This window comes from Chrysemys picta, chromosome 9 (assembly GCF_011386835.1).
Source record: "Chrysemys picta bellii isolate R12L10 chromosome 9, ASM1138683v2, whole genome shotgun sequence".
NCBI lineage: Eukaryota > Metazoa > Chordata > Testudines > Emydidae > Chrysemys > Chrysemys picta.
This window is the reverse complement of record NC_088799.1, coordinates 5,316,939-5,336,097: the sequence shown is the minus strand read 5'-3', so window position 1 is coordinate 5,336,097 and position 19,159 is coordinate 5,316,939. Positions and strand designations below refer to the sequence as shown.

Sequence of the window (19,159 nt, the reverse complement as noted above, 5' to 3'; positions counted from 1 at the left end):
GCACTACAAAGCTGTGTACAGGTGCCCAGGGCTGGGCTAGCAGGGGGCTGTGGGTCAGGATTGGGGGGAGCACTGGCAGAGCTGTGTACAGGGGCCCAGGGCTGGCCTAGCAGGGGGCTGTAGGTCGGTATTGGGGGGCACTGGCAGAGCTGGGGGGGGGACCCAGGGCTGGTACCAGGGGGCTGTGGGTTGGGACTGAGGGGTGCTGGCAGAGCTGGGTGTAGGGAGCCCAGGGCTGGGGTGGCAGGGGGCTACAGGTCAGTATTGGGGGGCACCGGCAGAGCTGGGGGGGGAGCCCAGGGCTAGCAGAGGGCTGCGGGTCGGTATTGGGGGGCACCTGTAGAGCTGGGGGGGGGAGCCCAGGGCTGGGGTGGCAGGGGGCTGCAGGTCGGGAGTGAGGGGCACCGGCAGAGCTGCATATGGGGATGCATGCACAGCCCCATTCATTGCTGGTTATTCCATGTCGGCCGTGTGTGGAGGTCAGGGGGCACGACCCAGCTCCCCAGACACCACGTTCCCGCCTCCCCACTCTCTGGGCCGCCCTCTGCCTGGTGGTCTGGCTGAACCCGACAGCCGGACGTGGGCTGACCTGAATCCAGCTAGCGCGTAGCAATAGCGGTGCAGGCTGCGCAACGCGGATGGCGCCAGCCTGGCCTGGACCCTGGGCACATCCTCGGTTCGCGAGACCGGGCTGCCCTGCCCTGTGCCAGCTGGATTCAAGCTGGCTCGGGTAGGCCCAGGCCCAGCTCTGCTCCATAGACGTACCCCGAGGGAGGGCTCCTGTCCACACTACAAAGTCCTGTGTCACAGACCCCATCTGGGCTCAGACAGGATCCACTCACTGCTGGTCCTCCCGAGGAGTTCAAGCCAACGTTAGGCATCCCAGCCGGGGCGGGGGCAGAGGCTGCTTTGTGGGGACTTGGACCTAATTCTACAGCCACCTCCTGCTGCTCCAGGCCGCCTCCGCGGGCGCCGGCTCGCTGAGCTAAGTTGAGCTTTATCGCCAGTTTCTGCCCGCCCCGTCCCACTGAAGTTCTTGGCACTGTGCCTTGGTGGGAATGGGAACCAAGAGGCTAAAACTCTCCTGGCACGACCCCTGACACGTCTCAGACACCCAGAGAGCTGGACAAGCATGGGGGGGGAAACAGTATGTGCCTCTGACTTTAAACCCACTGTCCTGATTCCCCAAAAAGAGCTTATTTCTTAGAGCTCAACGGGATCTACAAAACACGCCCAATTTGACCCCCGGTATTTGCATCGTTTCTCTGTCACCCACGGGGATGTGGGGTTTTTCATGGACACACACAATTCAAAAATGGCTGAACCAAAACTGAGCAAACCTCTCCTGGGAGCCGAGAGCAAGTGCAGACCACGTCACGGATTTGGTTTGGAAATCGGTGAGTAACCACGAAAGGGAGGTTTTAACAGAAGCTGGAACTAACATGTATGCTATAAACATGCACAACCAACAGGGGGAAACTTCCCGCCTCACTGAAATGCAGCCACCTCTGGGGTGGAGCGAGGCAGCTGTTTAACAGCTCAGAGCAACACATGGCAGTTTAGGTCCCACCCCATTAGAAGGGAAAAGGGTTCCTCAAAGATAGGCGTCCTGTAGTGCTCACACGGCGCTGCGACCCCAAACTCTCAAGCAAGGGGCCCAGGGGGCCAGGAGAGGTCTGCACCTTGGGCTGAACCCCGACCCAGGGATCAGCGCCTCCTGCTGCATTGCCAGCTCGTGCTGCCCCCTGCCCGAGGGCTGGCGTGCCCGAGCCCCTCCCAAAGCCCCAGCAGGGGTGAGGGCAGATCAGCCATGCACACGAGTGCCCCGTTAGTACGAAGAGATGGGGCGGAAGTTAGACTCCACAAGCTACGCGGTCCCCAGGCAGCATGATTCCTGGCATCTCCCCCCACTCCCTGCGGGCTCCCCAGTAGCCTGCGCCCCTTCCGGAGGGCAAGGAGGGGAGGGTCACGGACAGGGTGGACCGGCCTGCAAACCAAACAGCCACACGGGCCCCCCACGTCCCCTCAGGCTCCGTGCCCACAGAGGGCAGGCGACCCGCGGCCCCCACCCCACCAGGCCGTCCCTGCACCCAGGGCTGCGGGGAGCGGAGAAGAGGCAGAGGAAAGCAGAGCAGAGGGACGTGGTTCTTACTCATCGATCTTATCAGGGAAGCCCCAGCAGTGCTGTGGGTTGGTGTCTCCATGGCCAGTGTGGATGAAGCTGTTTTTTAGCGGCTGGCTGATGTCGTGGGCCGACAGCCCTGCCACGGAGGTCACCGTGTTTCGCGGGAACTGCCCCACTTTAAGGGTCCTCTTATTCTGACCCCGCCACCAATAATTCTCAGCCCTAAGGAACAAAAAGGCCCTGGTTACTGACCCGAGAAAGCGTCCAGCCACGGCCAGCGCTGCCAAGTGAGACTCGGGCACCGCAGGGCCCTCCCAGCGCCAGCCAGAATTGTCCCTGGTTTGCACACGGGGATAAGGGACTCGCCCAAGTTCACACGGCCAGTCAGTAGCAGAATCCAGAGTCCTGTGTCCCAGGTCTCAGCTGGGACCAACGTGCCCCGCTCCCCTCTTGAGAGGCAGGAGCAGATCTGCACTGCCCCGCCCCTCAGGCTGTCACTGGCCCGAGCGGAATCACTGCACCCATTAGTGAAATGCAGCCACCTCTGGGGTGAAGGTGGCAGCTGCTTAGCACGGCACAGCAACACTGCACTGGGGGATTTTGGGGAGCTGTGTACAATGCCCCAGGTGGGGTTTGCCCAGGACACTGGCCTGACACCCGACGGCCCCAGGAATTGCTGTGGGATGGTCAATGGCCACTGCTGGCTGGGACCTCAGGTACCCATCAAATCGGAAAGAGGCACAAGCAGCAGCCCTAGGACCACACTGGGGCGCTGACTCTGAGGGGAGAAGGACCACACTGAACTGCCCCCACAGCGCCCCCCGCTGACCCTTCACCGCTCCCCGCAGCACAGGCCCCCACCTACCCCCCCACCGCTCCCTGACAATCCCCCCACTAGCCGCAGCGCAGGCCCCCACCGACCCTTCACCGCTCCCCGCCAATCCCTCCACTCCCCACCCTGCAGCACCCACGCCGACCCTCCCCACTGCTCCCCGCAGCACAGCACCCCCCACTGACCCCCCACCACTCCCCGCAATGCAGCACCCCCCGGCGACCCCCCCTCCACTCCCTGCAATGCAGCTCCGCCGATGCCCCTTCACCACTCCCCGCCAATCCCCCCACTCCCTGCAGCGCCCCCTGCCGACTCCCCCACCGCTCCCCACAATGCAGCGCCCCCACTGCTCCCTGCAGCGCAGCGCCTCCCGCTGACCCTCCCACTGCTCCCCGCAACGCAGCACCCCCGCCAACCCTTCACCGCTCCCCGCCAATCCCCCCACTCCCCGCAGCGCAGTGCCTCCCGCCAAGCCTCCCCACCGACTCCCCCAACCGCTCCCCACAGGGCAGCGCCCCTGCCAACCCCCCACCACTCTCTGCAGCGCAGCACCCCCCGATGGCCCTCCACTCCCCATCGACCCCCCCATCGCTCCCCACAGCACCCCCACCAACCCCCTACTGCTCCCCACAGTGCAGCGCCCTCTAGTGCCAGGTGGGCTCAGCACCGAGCAATGGAGTGTGCCCCCTACTGGGCCACCAACATCACCCCGTCCTCAGCAGCAGCCCCACAAGCCCCTGGAGGGCGAGTCATGGGGGGAGAACACAGACCCCCTTGTAAAGCTTTCCGGGGGGGGGGGGTATTATCAATGACAGGGATTGAAGCACCCCCCCACCCCCGCAGATCCCTGGGTCCCTCCCCTGGCTGCTGAGGGAGGGGGTGCCGGGATCCCCGCCCAGGCTGAGCCTTGGCGTTTCCTGGAACTACCTGTGACTCACTACAGGCCCGGCTCAGCCCTTTTCCTGTTTACCTCTGAGCCGGGCAGGAGCCGGCGGCTGGCAGCCCTGCCTCCCGGCCCAGCCCCGGCTCCGCTCCGGGGCCCAGGATATTACTCAACGGCCAGACCCCTGAGCAAGCCGCTGGCACCAGCGCCTCCTCCCTCGCCTGGGGGAGCTGCACCCCGGCAGGACAGCCCTCCACCAGGACCCCCATCGCTCTCCCCACTCCTTCTCCCCCTCCATCACCCCAGCCACCTCCGCTCCCCGCGGGGCCAGTGCCCCATGGCCAGGAGCCCACCCCTCTGCTCTGGCACCCCCCGCTGAGCCCATCTAGCGCCCCCCAGCCGGGACGCTGGGCCCAGCCCCGAGGGCGCAAAGTTCGCAGCCCTTCGTGTTTAATGCTGGGGGCCTGCACACTGGCCCGAGCAAAGGAGAGAACCTAACGGGCGTTAAGGTAGGTCCTGCTGTATTATTAACTTGGATTCTATTTCCCCATGTGGGTTCTGGCCAGGAGCAAATGGGTTTAATGTAGGTCCCACTGTATATACAGCCTTCCAAGGCTTGTGGGAACCATTTCCCTGAGGGATGGAGCAGGTCTGACAACGGACACAACTCGTGTCATGCAGCTGGCGGCTGTTCTCCCCTGGGGGGCTCCCTTTGGCCCTACAGGCCAGCAGCTTCTGAGTTTCATATGGCCGAGAATCCCCAAGGGGAGGGTCAGTTATCCCACCAGTCACAGACAGGGAAACTGAGGCACAACTACCCCCCCCCCCACGAGACCTCCCCCAGCTTCGGGCAGGGAAGGCTGGCCCCACGCACACGGCCACAGGGAATCACATTGCCAAGGCCGGTTGGGAGACGCCCTCGCAGCACAACCCCTAGGCAGCCGCCTTTCCCGCCCCGCCAGCCTCTGCCTACCGCAGTGCTGGGCCATGTCCTGGCTCTCAGACAGCCGGGTCCCATCCCAGCCCCTCAGAGCGCGGCGGCAGATGGTGCACAAGCCACCCCCATACCGAGCCCGTCGGGCCTGGCCCGAAGCTCCCACAGCTGCAGTGGCAAAGCACGAACTCTGCCTGCTCGGGCTGGTGCTTTAGGAACAGGACGATGCCACGGGGCAGTACCACCTGCTGCCATCCGGGTTCCCGGATTCTCCACGGTCACTGTTCCGAACCACTGATGCCAACGGTCCCGTGGCAAAGGCAGCACTCAGCAACCGGCATTGCTTCCCTTCCCTCGTGTCAATACTTCACCCTTCCCACCGCCCAGCACGGCCTTCCCCTTTCACAAGGGAAACTGAGGCACGGGTGGGATGAGCAGCGTGCCTGCCACCTGCTCCCCGAGGGGTCACTGCACCAAGAACACAGACACTCGCAGTCCTGGTCCTGGGCTCTGTCCTCTAGCCCCCGCAGCCTCTTTCATAGCCCACGCCAGGCCCCCGGCCAACACTCGCCTTAGCCCCCCTCAGACCCAGCGCAGCAGAACCCCAGCCCCAAGCCAGCAGGCAGTGGCCCCGGAGAGCCTGCCTTTCACCTTGGACGGGTCCGTCGGGTCTCCCAGGGAACAAGGCGTGCGCTGAACCGGCTCCTCGCTGCGAGCGGGCAGCCCAGCCAAGCCCCGTGCCGGGGCCAGGGTGCTCCCGGCGTGTGGCCCAGAGAGTGTCTGCCTGGAAGTGGTTGAACCCGCCAGCTCCGGCAGCTGGAGCGGCTCAGCCCCGGCCCCAGACCATGATGCAATCGGGGCGGCGTGCACACACTGGTTCTGCATTAACTACACCCTCGCTCTGTCTCCGCTGACGAATCCCTCCCTGCAATTAAACTGCCAGCCCTCGTGCAAGAGTCATTGCCGGTCCCTAAAGACACACAGTCCTGCCTGATTCATCCCGTCTGCCGTGACGAACCGCACGGCCCCCGCAGCAGAGGCTGCTGCCCTCGGGAGAGCCGGGGCGGGGTGGGATCCCCCTCCTCGGGCGGTGAGAGGAGCAGGACGGGGGGCTGCAGGCTCGGATTCAGGGGTGCCTGCAGAGCTGGAGGGGAAAGCTGGCAGGATTCTGTGTCTACATCCCATGGGGTGTGTTCTAGACACACACACGTGTTCCCGCACAAACACCCCCTGGGTGGGATACCACCAAACGCGCCATGGGGCTCTGTAATTAGCCACGTTCCTGCACTCTGCCTGTCCTGGAGCAGGGCCCCCCGGACCCGCTGCCCCCCCATGCTGAGACCCTCTGCACCTGGTTCCGCTTCTACCATTGCAGAGCCCCCGGCCCCTCCACCAGCCCCCCAAACCCTTCGCTCGGTCCTGAGAGCTCAGCATTTCTGGAGAGTCTCCAAATGCCCTGTCCTCTCTCCAGCCCTCCGCTGGGGGCCACCCGGGATGGGCAGCACCAGTTTCTCTGGCACGCCCAGAACTCTCGACCCCTGCCCCTTGTGCCAGCACGGGCACAGGGCAGCGTGGGGGCAGGACAGCAGCAAAGCAGATGGGAAGCAGGAGGCTCCTGGGAATTAAGAGATCCCAGCTCTATTCCGGTCACGATCACCACTATGTGCCTCAGTTTACCCACCCACAAGCCATCGATCCAGCACACAGGGGGATTGGGGCATCTGGGACCCTCCACACTGAGGCTAAGGAAGGAGCAGCCGTTCTGTCCCCTTCCCGTCCCCGTTGCTCAGTTCTGGGAAGCCGTCCCAGATTAGCCCCGGCGTGACTTCCCGCTCCCGGCGGCTCAGATAACCGTGGGCAGCGGGAGTGGCCGCGGGGGCGGGGGCGTGCGCGCCAAGGGCAGTGCTCCGGCGGCACACAAGGGAGGGCAAAGGCAAACTAACAAGTGCAGCAGCACCCAGGGAAGTGACTCACCCAGGGCTGCGGGGGATGGACAAAGGCAGAGCAGTGGCTCGCAGCATGTCACAGGCGGGAAAGGCACCTGGGCGCCGAGGCTCCCTCTCCGGGCCCATCCTTCGGCCCCGCAGCCGAGGGACAAGCCCCGGAGATGGGCAGGGCCAGTTCTGACAGGACGGTGTCTGACCTGGCACTGCGGACACTCGCAGGGAGTGGGGTCGAGTGGTCGGAGCAGGGGCGCTGGGAGGCAGAACTCCTGGGTTCCAGTCCCAGCTCCGCCACTGACTCGCTGTGGGAACATGTGTGTAGCCCTTCCCCTCACTGGGCCTCAGTTTCCCCATTTGTGGCAGAGGGAGGATCCTCGCACTGGACCTCAGCCCCGACCTGCAGCCCCCTGCCCCCCCAGCTCTGCCATTGCCCCTCCGCCCTGACCTACAGCCCCCTGTCCCCTTAGCTCTGCCATTGCCCCTCAGCCCCCTGGGCTCCCCCACAGCTCTGTCATCGCCCCTCCGCCCCGACCTGCAGCCCCCTGCCCCCCCAGCTCTGCCATTGCCCCTCCGCCCCGACCTGCAGCCCTCTGTCCCCCCAGCTCTGCCATTGCTCCTCCGCCCTGACCTGCAGCCCCCTGTCCTCCCCAGCTCTGCCATTGTCCCTCAGCCCCCTGGGCTCCCCCACAGATCTGTCATCGCCCCTCTGCCCCGACCTGCAGCCCCCTGTCCTCCCCAGCTCTGCCACTGCCTCTCAGCCCTGACCTGCAGCCCCCTGTCCCCCCAGCTCTGCCATTGCCCCTCAGCCCCCCCACAGCTCTGTCATCGCCCCTCCGCCCCGACCTGCAGCCCCCTGTCCTCCCCAGCTCTGCCACTGCCTCTCAGCCCTGACCTGCAGCCCCCTGTCCCCCCAGCTCTGCCATTGTCCCTCAGCCCCCTGGGCTCCCCCACAGCTCTGTCATCGCCCCTCCGCCCCGACCTACAGCCCCGTGTCCCTCCAGCTCTGCCATTGCCCCTCCGCCCCAACCTACAGCCCCCTGTCCCCTCAGCTCTGCCATTGCTCCTCCGCCCCGACCTGCAGCCCCCTGTCCCCCCAGCTCTGCCATTGCCCCTCTGCCCCGACCTGCAGCCCCCTGTCCTCCCCAGCTCTGCCATTGTCCCTCAACCCCCTGGGCTCCCCCACAGCTCTGTCATCGCCCCTCCGCCCCGACCTGCAGCCCCCTGTCCCCCCAGCTCTGCCACTGGCCCATTGCCCTTGAGCAGACACGGGCTGTCATGGCACCCAGCGCAGCAGTCTGGGGACACACACAGTCTGGGGGACTAGGTAGGGCTGCGTTCTCTGCGGGCACAGCCAGGGTCAGAAGCCAAGTCTGGCCACTGACAGGCCAGGACCCCCCCCCCTCCTCCAACCTGGGCACTCAGCGCATGGAGGGAAGGGGGGGCTGAGGGGAGCAAGGTGGGGGGAGGGGCCAGCCGTGGAGCCGCCCCAGGGAAGGGGGGGCTGAGGGGAGCGGGGTGAGGGGAGGGGCCGGCCGTGGAGCCGCCCCAGGGAAGGGGGGGCTGAGGGGAGCGAGGTGGGGGGACGCCGATACCTGCCCTCGATGACTGTGATGACGTCGTTCATCTGGATGTGCAACTTCTCCGGCTCGTCCACGTCCTGCAGGGCCCTCATGTCCGTGGGCTGGGCCTGGGAAGGCAGAGAGCCAGTGGGGGTGAGGGCTGGCAGCGGCAGGCCTCCCCCAGAGCCGTCCACGCTACGGCCGGGCCTGACCCACCCCTTGGGTGAGAGCTCACAGCAGGAGCCTGGGCCCGTGGTGATAGGCCAGACACCCAGATCCAGAGTCCTGGGCCCCAAGTGGCCAGGCTGGCGACAGGCCAGGAAGCAGCCAACTCGCAGGAATGGAGCTAGCTGCCCCAGCCAGCCCAGAGCCACGCTGCACCCTCCCTGCCCCTGAGCACAGGCCACCCCTACGGCCAGAATCCCGCCCCGGGGGGACAAGAGAGCTCCTAACAGCGACTCTGCAGCGGGGCCTGCCCCCTGCTCTCCACACCAGGCCGCACTCCCCTCCCTGCACCATGCTGAGCAGAGGAGGGGAAGTCTCCAGGCCAGAGGTGCCCCCAGTTGGGCACAGCACAGCTCCTTGCCAAAGGCCCACAGGGTGCTGGCCAGCGGCCAAGTCGAGTCTGTCCCCCACCAGAGCTGAGGCTGGGGGGGGGGGGGGGAGGACAGCACAGCCTGGCCACAACTTCGATACGGAGATGACGGGTCCAGCATGCACCTCTCCCCTTCAGCCTGGCTGCTCCCCCGGGGGCACATCCCTTCCCCCCCGAGCTCTGCAGAGTGTAGGGGCCCGGCAGGGAGGGGGCAGAGACGGGGGAGCTCCCGGGGCTCCTTCTGGCCGGCTCGGCCAGCACCTGCGGGCCCATGGGCCACACTCTGCACCTAGGCCCAGAGCCTCCCGGGAAACCAACGGGGCTGGGCCCCAGAGTTCTGAGCAGCTTGGCCCGTATTTGGGCTCCCGCAGGAAGGGGCGCAGCTGGAGCAGCGCTGGCCCCGACGGCTCCTCCGGGAAGCGTGGGATTTGCAGGGCCTCGGTGCCTGGCATACAGCTCTGGGGGTGACGCCTGGGCCGCATGGCACAGAGGGGCATGGACCCAGGCACGCCAGGGCCAGCCGCCCTCCCACCCCATGCCGCCTACCTCCAGCAGGAAGTCGCGCAGGGCCACGAAGGTGGGCCGGTCCTCGGGCTTGTGCGCCCAGCATTGCAGCATGACATTGTAGATGTCCTGCGGGCAGTCCTCGGGCCGCGGCAGCCGCTCGCCCTCCTTGTCGATCTTGTGGAGGATCTGCGGGCATGGAGGGCAGATGCCGCAGTCAGGCTCAGGCACGGGGAGGGGCAGAGCAGAGGGGGCTTGGGCAGCCGTGGCAGGGGAGGTGCTGGGGCTGGACGGGGTCACACCTGGGCACCCCGGGAGCAGCAGCAGAGGCGGGAGCGGAGACTGGCCAGGCGCAGGAGGAAGATTGCCCGACGGGGGTTTGGTTGAGGCGCTGGCAGAGCGGGGCGGAGCTCAGTCCTGCCCAGGAGAGGCCCGAGGAGGGCAGGGCCGGCGGGGTATTACATGGGGCCCGGCCCTCCCCGTCAGCAAGGAATCCTGCCGGGCGAGCCGCACGGATTAGCCGTGGGGCGGGACACAGGCTGGCTGGGTCAGGTGGGGGGCACAGAGTCCCTTTCCAGCACGACCGACGGGCATCAAGCCGCCAGCGAAAGCAGGAATCAAATTGCCTGGCTTGAAGGGTGCCCATGGGACAGGCCAGGGCACGGGCACCTGGGAGTCGTACAGCCAGGGGCAGGCACCAGCCATCAGAATTGAGGGGCCATGGGCACCCTAACCACAACACTCCTCCCTGCACGGGGGCATCGGGGCCAACATGCGTGCCCCCCAGCCTGGAGACCCTGTTCGAACCCTGCCCTAGCTCCCAAGCCAAAATCCATCAGGCAGGTCTCAGCCCATTCCCATTTCAGGGATCTCTGATGAAGAAGGGTCAGGACTGGGCTAGCAGAGGGCTGCGGGTTGGGATTGAGGGGCACCGGCAGAGCTGTGTGTGGGGAGCCCAGGGCTGGGATAGTGGGGAGCTGCAGGTCGGGAGTGGGGCACCACAGAGCTGCTTGTGGGGTGCCCAGGGCTGGGATAGTGGGGGCTGCGGGTCGGGACTGAGGGGCACTGGCAGAGTTGGGTGTGGAAGAAGCTCACAGCACCTGCCCCATCAGGCATCCACAGGCACAAGCCGGATGTTCCCCTGCAGGCTCCCTCAGGGGTGCAGTGCGTGTGCCACTAGGGGACAGAAGCCCCTGAAAAAACTCCCTGGGATCTCCAGGCCCCAACGCCCCCTTGCTCTGCGTCAGCCCCTCCCTCCTGCTCTGCCGGGAACGGCCCTGGGGAGCCATAGCTCAGTGAGGCCGGCTGGGCCCAAGCGACGCTGGCTGGGCCCGGGGCAGCAATCCCCATATGCTGGGGGTAGAAGGCATCTCCCCTTCCCAGAGGGGCCAGGCCCGAGAATGCAGGGCACGCGGTGTGGGGCCGTGCTAGGTACCTGGCTGCCGCTGAGGCCAACCCACGGCTCCTGCCCATAGGTGAACATCTCCCAGAGGGTGACCCCGAACATCCAGGTGTCGCTGGCATGCGAGAAGGTGCGTGTCTTCAGGCTCTCCGGGGCACACCTGCAGAGAAGGGCTCGCAGTTACTGGCGCCCCCATCCAGCCTGGCAGAGCAGGGCTCCCCGCTCGGCTCTGGCCCTCCGGGGTTCCCCCACACAGGGGCCCAGGGCCAGCCAAGCCAGCTGCCTCCCAGGTCGCCACTTCCCTCTCCCGGGAACGGCTCTGGCAGGGCAGGGACGCCCCAGGCAGACTCCACCCCAGAGAAAGCAGATACCTGCTGCCCTTTCCCCTCCGCCTCCGGGTGTAGACTCTGCCATGGTCCACAGACACCACAAGGGCCAGTGCCTCGGCTTCTCGGCCTTCCCCAGCGCCCAGCTGGAGGGACAAGGAGGTGGGGGGGGGCACAGAGCCGTTACACAGAGCCACCCACAGCTACCAGGCCCCCCTCTGCGGGCTGGCGAGCTGGCAGGGGGTGCTGCGAGCGAAATGCACATGGCTGGAGACGGGAGGGGCTCACCAGGCGAAGGGCACCTTGCGGTGCTCCTGCATGACGTAGTGGTCGTCGTTCTTGGGCAGCGCCCGCATGAGTCCGAAGTCGCCGATCTTGACCAGGTCGCTGGAGGCCAGCAGGATGTTGCGGGCAGCCAGGTCGCGGTGGATGAAGCGCTTGGACTCCAGGTAGGCCATGCCCGTGGCGATCTGCACGGCGTACTGGCACAGCGTGGAGAGGAGGAAATGGCCCTGGTTCTTCCGCAGCCGGTCCAGCAGGGAGCCCAGCGGGGCCAGCTCCGTCACCTGGGTGAATGGGGCAGAGGGGTCGAGTCAGGCCCCAGCCAGGGTGGGATGGGGGGCAATCCATGGGGATGGGCTCCGTTCCTGTGGTGCCATAGGGCTCTGCGCCCACACAGCCACGGCCTGGGGGTCTGTCCCTACCCCACGATGCCCCGGGGCTCTGCACCCACACAGCCATGGCCTGGGGGTCTGTCTCTACCTCACGGTGCTCCGGGGCTCTGCACCCACACAGCCATGGCCTGGGGGTCTGTCCCTACCCCATGGTGCCCTGGGGCTCTGCACCCACACAGCCACGGCCTGGGGGTCTGTCCCTACCCCACGGTGCCCTGGGGCTCTGCACCCACACAGCCGCGGCCTGGGGGTCTGTCCCTGCCCCATGGTGCCCTGGGGCTCTGTGCCCACACAGCCACAACCTGGGGGTCTGTCCCTACCCCACGGTGCCCCGGGGCTCTGCACCCACACAGCCATGGCCTGGGGGGCTGTTCCTGCCTCACGGTGCCCCGGGGCTCTGCGCCCACACAGCCATGGCCTGGGGGTCTGTCCCTGCCTCACGGTGCCCCGGGGCTTTGCACCCACACAGCCATGGCCTGGGGGTCTGTCCCTGCCTCACGGTGCCCCGGGGCTCTGCGCCCACACAGCTACGCCCCAGGCCTGGGGGTCCTTCCTGCCTGGAGGAGCCAGCTCTCAGCACCAGAGAGGCAGTTCCCCCCTGAATGCCCCCCCATGCTCCCACACTCACCATCTTCATGGGGGGCGAGAGCACCACGCCGTAGAGCCGGATGAGGTTGCGGTGGTCCAGCGAGTGCATGGCGTTCACCTCCCGGATGAAGTCGTCCAGCGCCTCCGGCTGGCTCAGCACATCCGTCTTGAGACACTTCACAGCCACGCTGAGCTGCTGGGAAACACGGGCCAGTGAGGACCCTGCGGCAGCTCCCACCCCAGGGGACCAATCTGCTCACCTCTGGGTGGGCACGGCAGGGTATGGGCAGGACATCAACACTGTGTCCTGGTATTATTCATGTATTCACACAGCCCAGGGAGGTCGCTGGACCGTGAGGCTCAGCGGGGGCCGCTCGGGCCCCCCTGCCACACCCCAGGCATGGGAGTAATGGGGAAGGGGATGGCACTGGCTGCAAAGAGTATTGGCCCCAGCACCGTCTCAGGCTGGGGACCCAAAGGCAGGCCCTGCATGAAAGGAATTTGTGGTCCCGGTCAAGTCTCTAGGTCCACACGGCCCTGCGCAGTAACAGGGACAGATCCAGAGTGGAGGGCAGGGGCCGTGTGGGCCAGGAGTGAGGAGCGGTGTCGGGGGCAATGCCTGGCACTCAGGGAGTGGGCGCCCTGGCGGGGGCAGAGCCAGCTGCAGATTCGGGGGCCGGTGCGGGTGGACGGCAGCGCTGGGATCCCAGACGCAGCAGCAGCTAGTGAAACCCACTTGATGCCGATGGGGAAACTGACCAGCCTGGATTTGCTGCCCCGGCCCAGCAAAGGGCCTCAGCCAGGCAATCCTGGGCTAGCCCCATATCCTGTCCCTCGGGCCGTGTGCTGGGCTCGCCCTGGCGTGCTCTGGGCCCCTTACCGTCTTGCCGGTGGGCGTGCCCCACTCGCCGCGCCGCACCACGCCGAAGGAGCCGTCCCCCAGCTTCTCGAAGAGCGTCAGGTCCTTCTCGCTGATCAGGCAGGTCAGGGCCTGCTGCCCCTCCTCGGCGGGCGGCGGGCTGGAGAGCTTGGGGAAGGTGGGCTGGGGCTGGGGTGGGAACTCCGTCTCGGGGCGCTTCCCGCTGAACACCTGGATGGACAGACAGATGGGTGTGGGTCACAGGCACGTGGGCTTGGCGGTGGAGAGACAACACCAGTCAACGCCCCATGATTCCGCCAGCATCAGGCAACCCTTCCACGCACACCTGCCTCTGGCCCTGACATCAGGGACCGCGGAGCCCACGGTGGGAGGAAGGTTTAGGGCGGCACCTTTATGGCAGCATGGCCTCGTGGTGAGAGCAGAGAATTGGGAGGATCCTGGGTTCTATCCCCAGCCCTGACTCACATCCCCGCTCCGTGCCTCAGTTTCCCCATCTGTAACAGCGGCACCTGTCTTTGTAACTGGCATCAAGGGCCAGCACGCTGAGGGAGGGAAAGGCAACCCAGGCTGGTGTGTGAGCAGAGCCAGCCCAGAGGTGGCACGGCCGGGGCAGGGTCACAGCCTGCTGCGGGACAGGCCGGCCCAGAGGAATGCAGCCTGCTCCAGCCCCGTAGCGCACGCCGTTGGGTCTGGCCAAGCTACGAACACCCCCGGGGCGGCATCACACCAAAGCCCTCGTGGTAGGCAAAGGGCGGGGTAGCTCCAAGCACTTCTCTAGCTCTGTTCTTGGCAGCTGTTCTCTAGTGCCCCTTACCCATGAATCCACAGCACTTAACCTGTGGTTGCCCCTCTGAGCCCACCAATGCAGCTGCCTCTGGGGTGGAGCATGGCAGTTGTTGAACAGCACACAGCAAAGCTACCCAGCAGTTTGGGACGGAAAGAGGAAGACAGTGTATCAGCGGGAGTCAATGCTGACCCTGTGCTGAGTTGGGGTGCTCTCCCGCCCAAGTCAGTGCTGATGCCAATGCCCCATTGTGGCACTAGGGGGTCCTGGCCCCAGGGAGCGGCATGAGTGACTTAGCAGGGGGCGCTGCCGCCTCCAAGTTAGCACTAAGCCCAGCTCCCCAGTGGGGTGAGGAGATGCCCTCTTTCAGATGAGCCCTGGCCAGGTGCCCCGGCTATGACAGCCCCCTTGCGCTGATTTTCCCCGGGAGTTTCAGCAGGATGCGGATGTTCCACCACTTCCTGTCCCCGGCTGCCCAAGTGCTGCTGGGTACTGATACACAGCTGCCATGCTCTGCCCCAGAGGTGGCTGCATTTCCCTGCAGACAGCCTGTGCTACTGCTGAACGGGTACCAGCCCAGAACGTATTGCTGGGCTGATGCCAGGCTCCATGCTCCGGACGGCCCCAGAACGCTTCCTACCTCGGTCCCACTCTGCTGACCCTGCTGCGTCCTCCTTTGGTCTGTGCCCATCGTCTTGGCTTGAGACCCAGCTCTCCATGGCAGGGACCACAGCCCTTGGTGTGCCACGGACGTGTGGGTGAGAACGAAAGCTGGGTGCAAGCCATGGGCAGTGTGAATGGCGCCTGGGCAGAGCGCTGGCTGAGACGCCCATTTGAGTCAGGGCGTAGCACCCTTAGGACCCCCCCAATCTCATGGGGCTGGCATCAGAGCGCACCCCCTGGGAGCCGACAGACTCGCTGCACCCTGAGGGGCGCTCTGGGGCTACTTAACGCTTAATTGGCTTCCAGGGGCACAGACCGATCACCAGGGGAAGGAATTTCCTGCCTGCCCCTCGGGCAGAGGGGCACTCACCAATGCTCAGTGACACAAGCAACCCCCGTCTGAACGCCATCACCCAGCCAGCAGCGGGCACGCCAGAGCCGGCCCCAGCCAGCCAGCCAGCACACTGCCCTCGCGCCCGGTCACTGCAATCTACGACCTCGCGATCAAAGGACCCTGCAGCCGCTGTCAATTTCTGTCAGTCACCCACTTCTTCCCGAACTAATGCTGGGAAATGAGCTCCCTGTGTACTTGCAGGGCTTGGGGCACGTCCCAGAGCCCCATTTTCCGAGAACTGGTCCCCTCCTCCCACACAGGATTCCCACATGGAGATACAGGCCCAGCTTCCGGCCAGCTGGGCGGCGCCACAGATAACGGCAGGACTGCATTTCCCAGCAGGCTCTCTGCCGCTCACGTCTTTCCCCTGCTCTCCAGCAATTGGCAGAGCGCCTCCTGGCCCCAGCCCAGGCGAAGGTTGCCAACCCTCCAGGATTGGCCTGGAGTCTCCAGGAATTAAAGATTAATCTTTATTATGTCATGTGATGAAATCCCCAGGAATGTCCAACCAAAACTGGCAACCCTAGCCCAGGATGTTCCCCTCTGGGGATCCTGCAGAGAGCCTGGCTCGGGGGCGTGGGGAGCTTCCTTACCCCTCAAAGCAGGGGGACAGACAGCGGTGAGGGCTGTGGGAGGCAGCATATGGCGCCGCTGCTAGGCATCTAAAGCCACCGGGCCAAATTCCAGCCTTCACTGCCCTGCGCCCAGCAGGGCTGTGCTGTTGTGTCTGGGGCACTCTCTGCAGCCTCAGACCAGTCCCGGGGCTGCTCTGCGTCTCCCCATCTGTGAAATGGAGCTGCTGGTGCCAGGGCTCTCGCCCGTGAATGGCCCAATACCCGCATGGCCCCAGGCTGCTGTGCCAGCTCCCCGCTCCACATCCCGGGGTGCCCCTTCCCAGGCGTTACCTTGCTCATCCACGACTTGCGCTTGCACATGGCTTTCCTGCGCTTCACGGCTTCCCACAGCCGCCGCTGGCCTGCAGAGACAAAGGACGGTCACAGCGCTCGCCCCGCTCCCTCCTGCCGCACCCCTCGGCCAGCTCCAGAGGGGAATCTGCCTCCACCCCAGCCCAGAGCAGTCCGACCCCGCAAGAGGGAGCCTAGCAGGACTTTCTGGAGGATCCAGGCCCTGCTGGAGAGGTGTTAACCCTACAACAACAAAGCCATGTGATCCGGGAGGGGGGGGACCAGCAGAGACAGATGCAGCATTGATTGCAGGTGAGGGGGCTGGGGGCGTGGGAGGAGGTCGGAGGTCATACGCACCAGGCCGCCCCATGCCGATCTTCTCCAGATCTTCATTTTTGACGTACTCGAAGTGCGAGAGGCGGGTGACGTTGAGGTCGTCGCGGATGCGCAGGAAATACTGCTGCAGCTGCACCTCGGTCAGGAGCTCCAGGAGCCAGTCTGTGCCCTCGTCCGACTCCATGCTACAGGGCAGCGTCTGCAGAGACCAGAGACAGCGGGGTTAGGGGGTGGCCAGCGGCTCAGGGCACTGACTGACCTGGCTCAGCACACGCCAGCCGGGAACCCGGCTCCCCCGAACCGCTGCCTGGGCCCCAGTTGGAGGCATCGCTAGCGTGGGACGTACTGCTCAGAGGGTGTCCCAGGCTCTGTACGGCTAATAGTGACCGGAGAGTCTCCGTTACCTGCGCCGGCTGAAGCAGTGGCTGCAGGCTGGTCACGTCGCTGAGCAGCCGGGGATGGGCACACCTGGCTATGCTACACACCCTGGCACAACCAGGACGGGCAGAGCCAGGGGGACAGAAATTCCCGGGGGCCGGATTTTGCCCCTGGAGAAGCCAGCGAGACTTTGGCCATCGCCTTGTCCAGGGACAGATCCACCCCAGAGCCAGCAGGGCCGTCCCAGTGCCACCGAGGTCGAAGCAGAGACCTCGCTGTGGGGGGACTGGGACAGACAGGGAGAGGGGATCTGCGGCTACATGAGGCCTTCAGAGGTACCAGGGCACCCCACTGCCTGCAGGGGGCCGGACGAGGTGCCAGCAGCTGCCGGGCGGGCTACGGGGAGCACTGCCAGCTAGCCCCCTCACCGCTCAGCAGGGCATAACAAGGAGTCATGTGACATCCCCTTTCCCAGCAGAGAGTCACCCTTCCGTCCCAGCCGGCCGCTCGGCTCCTCCGCCACTGGCATCTGACCCGGCCGGCCGAGGCCCTCTCCTCCTGCCAGCCCCACGTGCCCAGGCAGTGGCTGGCATCTGGGGGAGATTTCACTCCAGAACTAAACCCCACAGTGCATGACTGACCAGGGGGCTTTGCCACCCGTGGGGATCCCAGTCCACAGCCTTGCAGTGCCCAGCACATCAGCCCCCAGCCTGGCTAGGACCCCTGGGCACGACGGGCGCCATCCACAAGGGTATGAGAGGCAGAGAAGAGAGGCCCTATCCACCCCACCAGGACCCAATGGGAGCCCCGTCCCCCCGACATACGTCAGCCAGGCACCAGGGATCGGGTCACTGCTCCCTGCCCTGCCCCAGGGCCACCCCACCACGCGCCAGATCAGATGCAGCAGTGCATGCTGGGAGCAGCAGCCCCTCCCCCCTGCCATGTGCTCACACCCAAGCCTGTTGCATGCTGGGAGCTGCTGCATTCCCCCTCCCCCTGCCACCATGGACCGGGCCCCATGCTCACGGGCAATGCCCGGGAGAGGAGAACCCTGGCTGAGACGTGTGCTCATGGGGAGAGCTCAGCCTGGCGGAGCTACTCTGGGCTGGCACGGGAGCACGGAGCTCGCCCGAATTAGGGGGAGTCCCAGGGTCCATGGGGGGAAGGCGGGGGAACAGGACACAGCAGGCAGCAGGTTGCGATGCTGCAGCTTGTGCAGACCTGGGATCAGCTCCTGACCCTGGCTGCTGGGGAGCGAGTGGGCAGAGCAGCGGGGAAGGGGCCAGGAGGTTTTGCTGCCCTCCCCAGCGGCCGGATGGTGCCCACCGGCCTCCCCCCGCCCCGCGAGCCAAGGGCCTGGTTATCAATAGCACAGAGAGGGATAAAAGCACAGCTGCACTACACCGCTGCAGCTGGCCAGGGTGCCAGGCACTCCCGCTGCCGCCCACCAGGGCTCAGCACCCCCTGGCACTGCCGATGCATGGCGCTCCAGCCAAGGCACGGGCGGATCTGCTTCCCATGCCCATGTTTGGGATGGAAACTGGAGACGACAGGTCTGGGTTATAAAACAGAGCATGTGCCCCCCTCCCACCCCAATACGGGCCCTGCGGCCAGCGGGGCCTGGGCACGTGGGCACAGATGTCCCGCGCTCCCTGCTCCATAGCCAGGTGCTGGCTTCCCCTCAAAGCCAGCATGTTCCTGGGCCTGTCTGTCCGTCCCTGGTGGCATCTGTCCACAGCCAGCTCCACCTCACGAGCGGAGGGTCTGCTCCCCGTTCTGAGTGGCAGGGAAGGCTGACACTGACCACAGGGCTGTGCGGGGACATGGCTCGCAATCGGTGTTTATTGAGGGGGACAAAATCCCCCTGGCATCCTGCACCCCCCAAGGTCGTCACAGGCCAGGCCCAGGGCAGCGCCCAGCTGAGCACCCTTCCTGTCCCCACTAGGGACTCACCAACCACTTTTGTAGCACGGCTGTGCTGATCCGCACCCAGCAGCGATGAGACCCCTCGGGGGCCGACTCCCAGAGGGGGGTGACCCCAGGCTGGCTCTGCAGGGGCCATGAGCTCCCAGAGAGGGCTGTTCCCTAAAGTCTAGAGAGGAAACCTTCTACTGCCCCAGGAGGTATGGGCTGTCTCCCCGATGCTCCTGTCCGTACCCCATGCACCCTGACATCCGCTCCAGAAACGACACGGCAAACTGGAAAAGCACCAGCCCTGCCCAAGCCAAACCACCGGGGCTGCCCCTGGGTGGTGCGAGCAGGGAAGAGGCAGGATCCCTTTGCGCCCCACACCCATGGGCCCCTCCAGCCACAGAGCTCAGCTGCCCTGTAGTCACCGTGCTGGGCAGAGCTCTTCAACGACCGATGCCTCCCGCTGCCGATCTGCCCTGTCCGGTCTCCTTCGCCCGCCTGTTCCATTTCCAGACACGTGCCGCCCACCTGCACTGCCCTTCA

At 65.8% G+C, this 19,159-nt stretch overlaps 2 protein-coding genes across 13 annotated transcripts in view; both read right to left on the bottom strand.

Moving 5' to 3' along the window:
* FYTTD1 (forty-two-three domain containing 1) overlaps positions 1–19,159 on the bottom strand; it is a 208,279-nt gene that overhangs the window by 152,489 nt on the left and 36,631 nt on the right. The window lies entirely within an intron of this gene.
* The window catches only part of TNK2 (tyrosine kinase non receptor 2), an 82,301-nt gene that overhangs the window by 27,159 nt on the left and 35,983 nt on the right, over positions 1–19,159 (bottom strand). For 7 of the 12 annotated variants that reach the window (XR_010590539.1, XM_042843906.2, XM_042843907.2 and 4 more), the window contains 9 exons: positions 16,349–16,526; positions 15,992–16,062; positions 13,246–13,455; positions 12,406–12,561; positions 11,392–11,669; positions 10,811–10,937; positions 9,418–9,564; positions 8,310–8,404; positions 2,153–2,347 (listed from right to left, as the gene is read on the bottom strand). Coding sequence is in view for 11 of the 12 variants with exons in the window: in XM_042843908.2 (XP_042699842.2) it covers positions 2,153–2,347; positions 8,310–8,404; positions 9,418–9,564; positions 10,811–10,937; positions 11,392–11,669; positions 12,406–12,561; positions 13,246–13,455; positions 15,992–16,062; positions 16,349–16,526 (1,457 nt within the window). In the remaining variant the exon portion in view is untranslated. The remainder of the gene's footprint in view (positions 1–2,152; positions 2,348–8,309; positions 8,405–9,417; positions 9,565–10,810; positions 10,938–11,391; positions 11,670–12,405; positions 12,562–13,245; positions 13,456–15,991; positions 16,063–16,348; positions 16,527–19,159) is intronic. The other 5 variants (XM_065557556.1, XM_065557558.1, XM_065557560.1 and 2 more) reach the window with 2 other exon arrangements.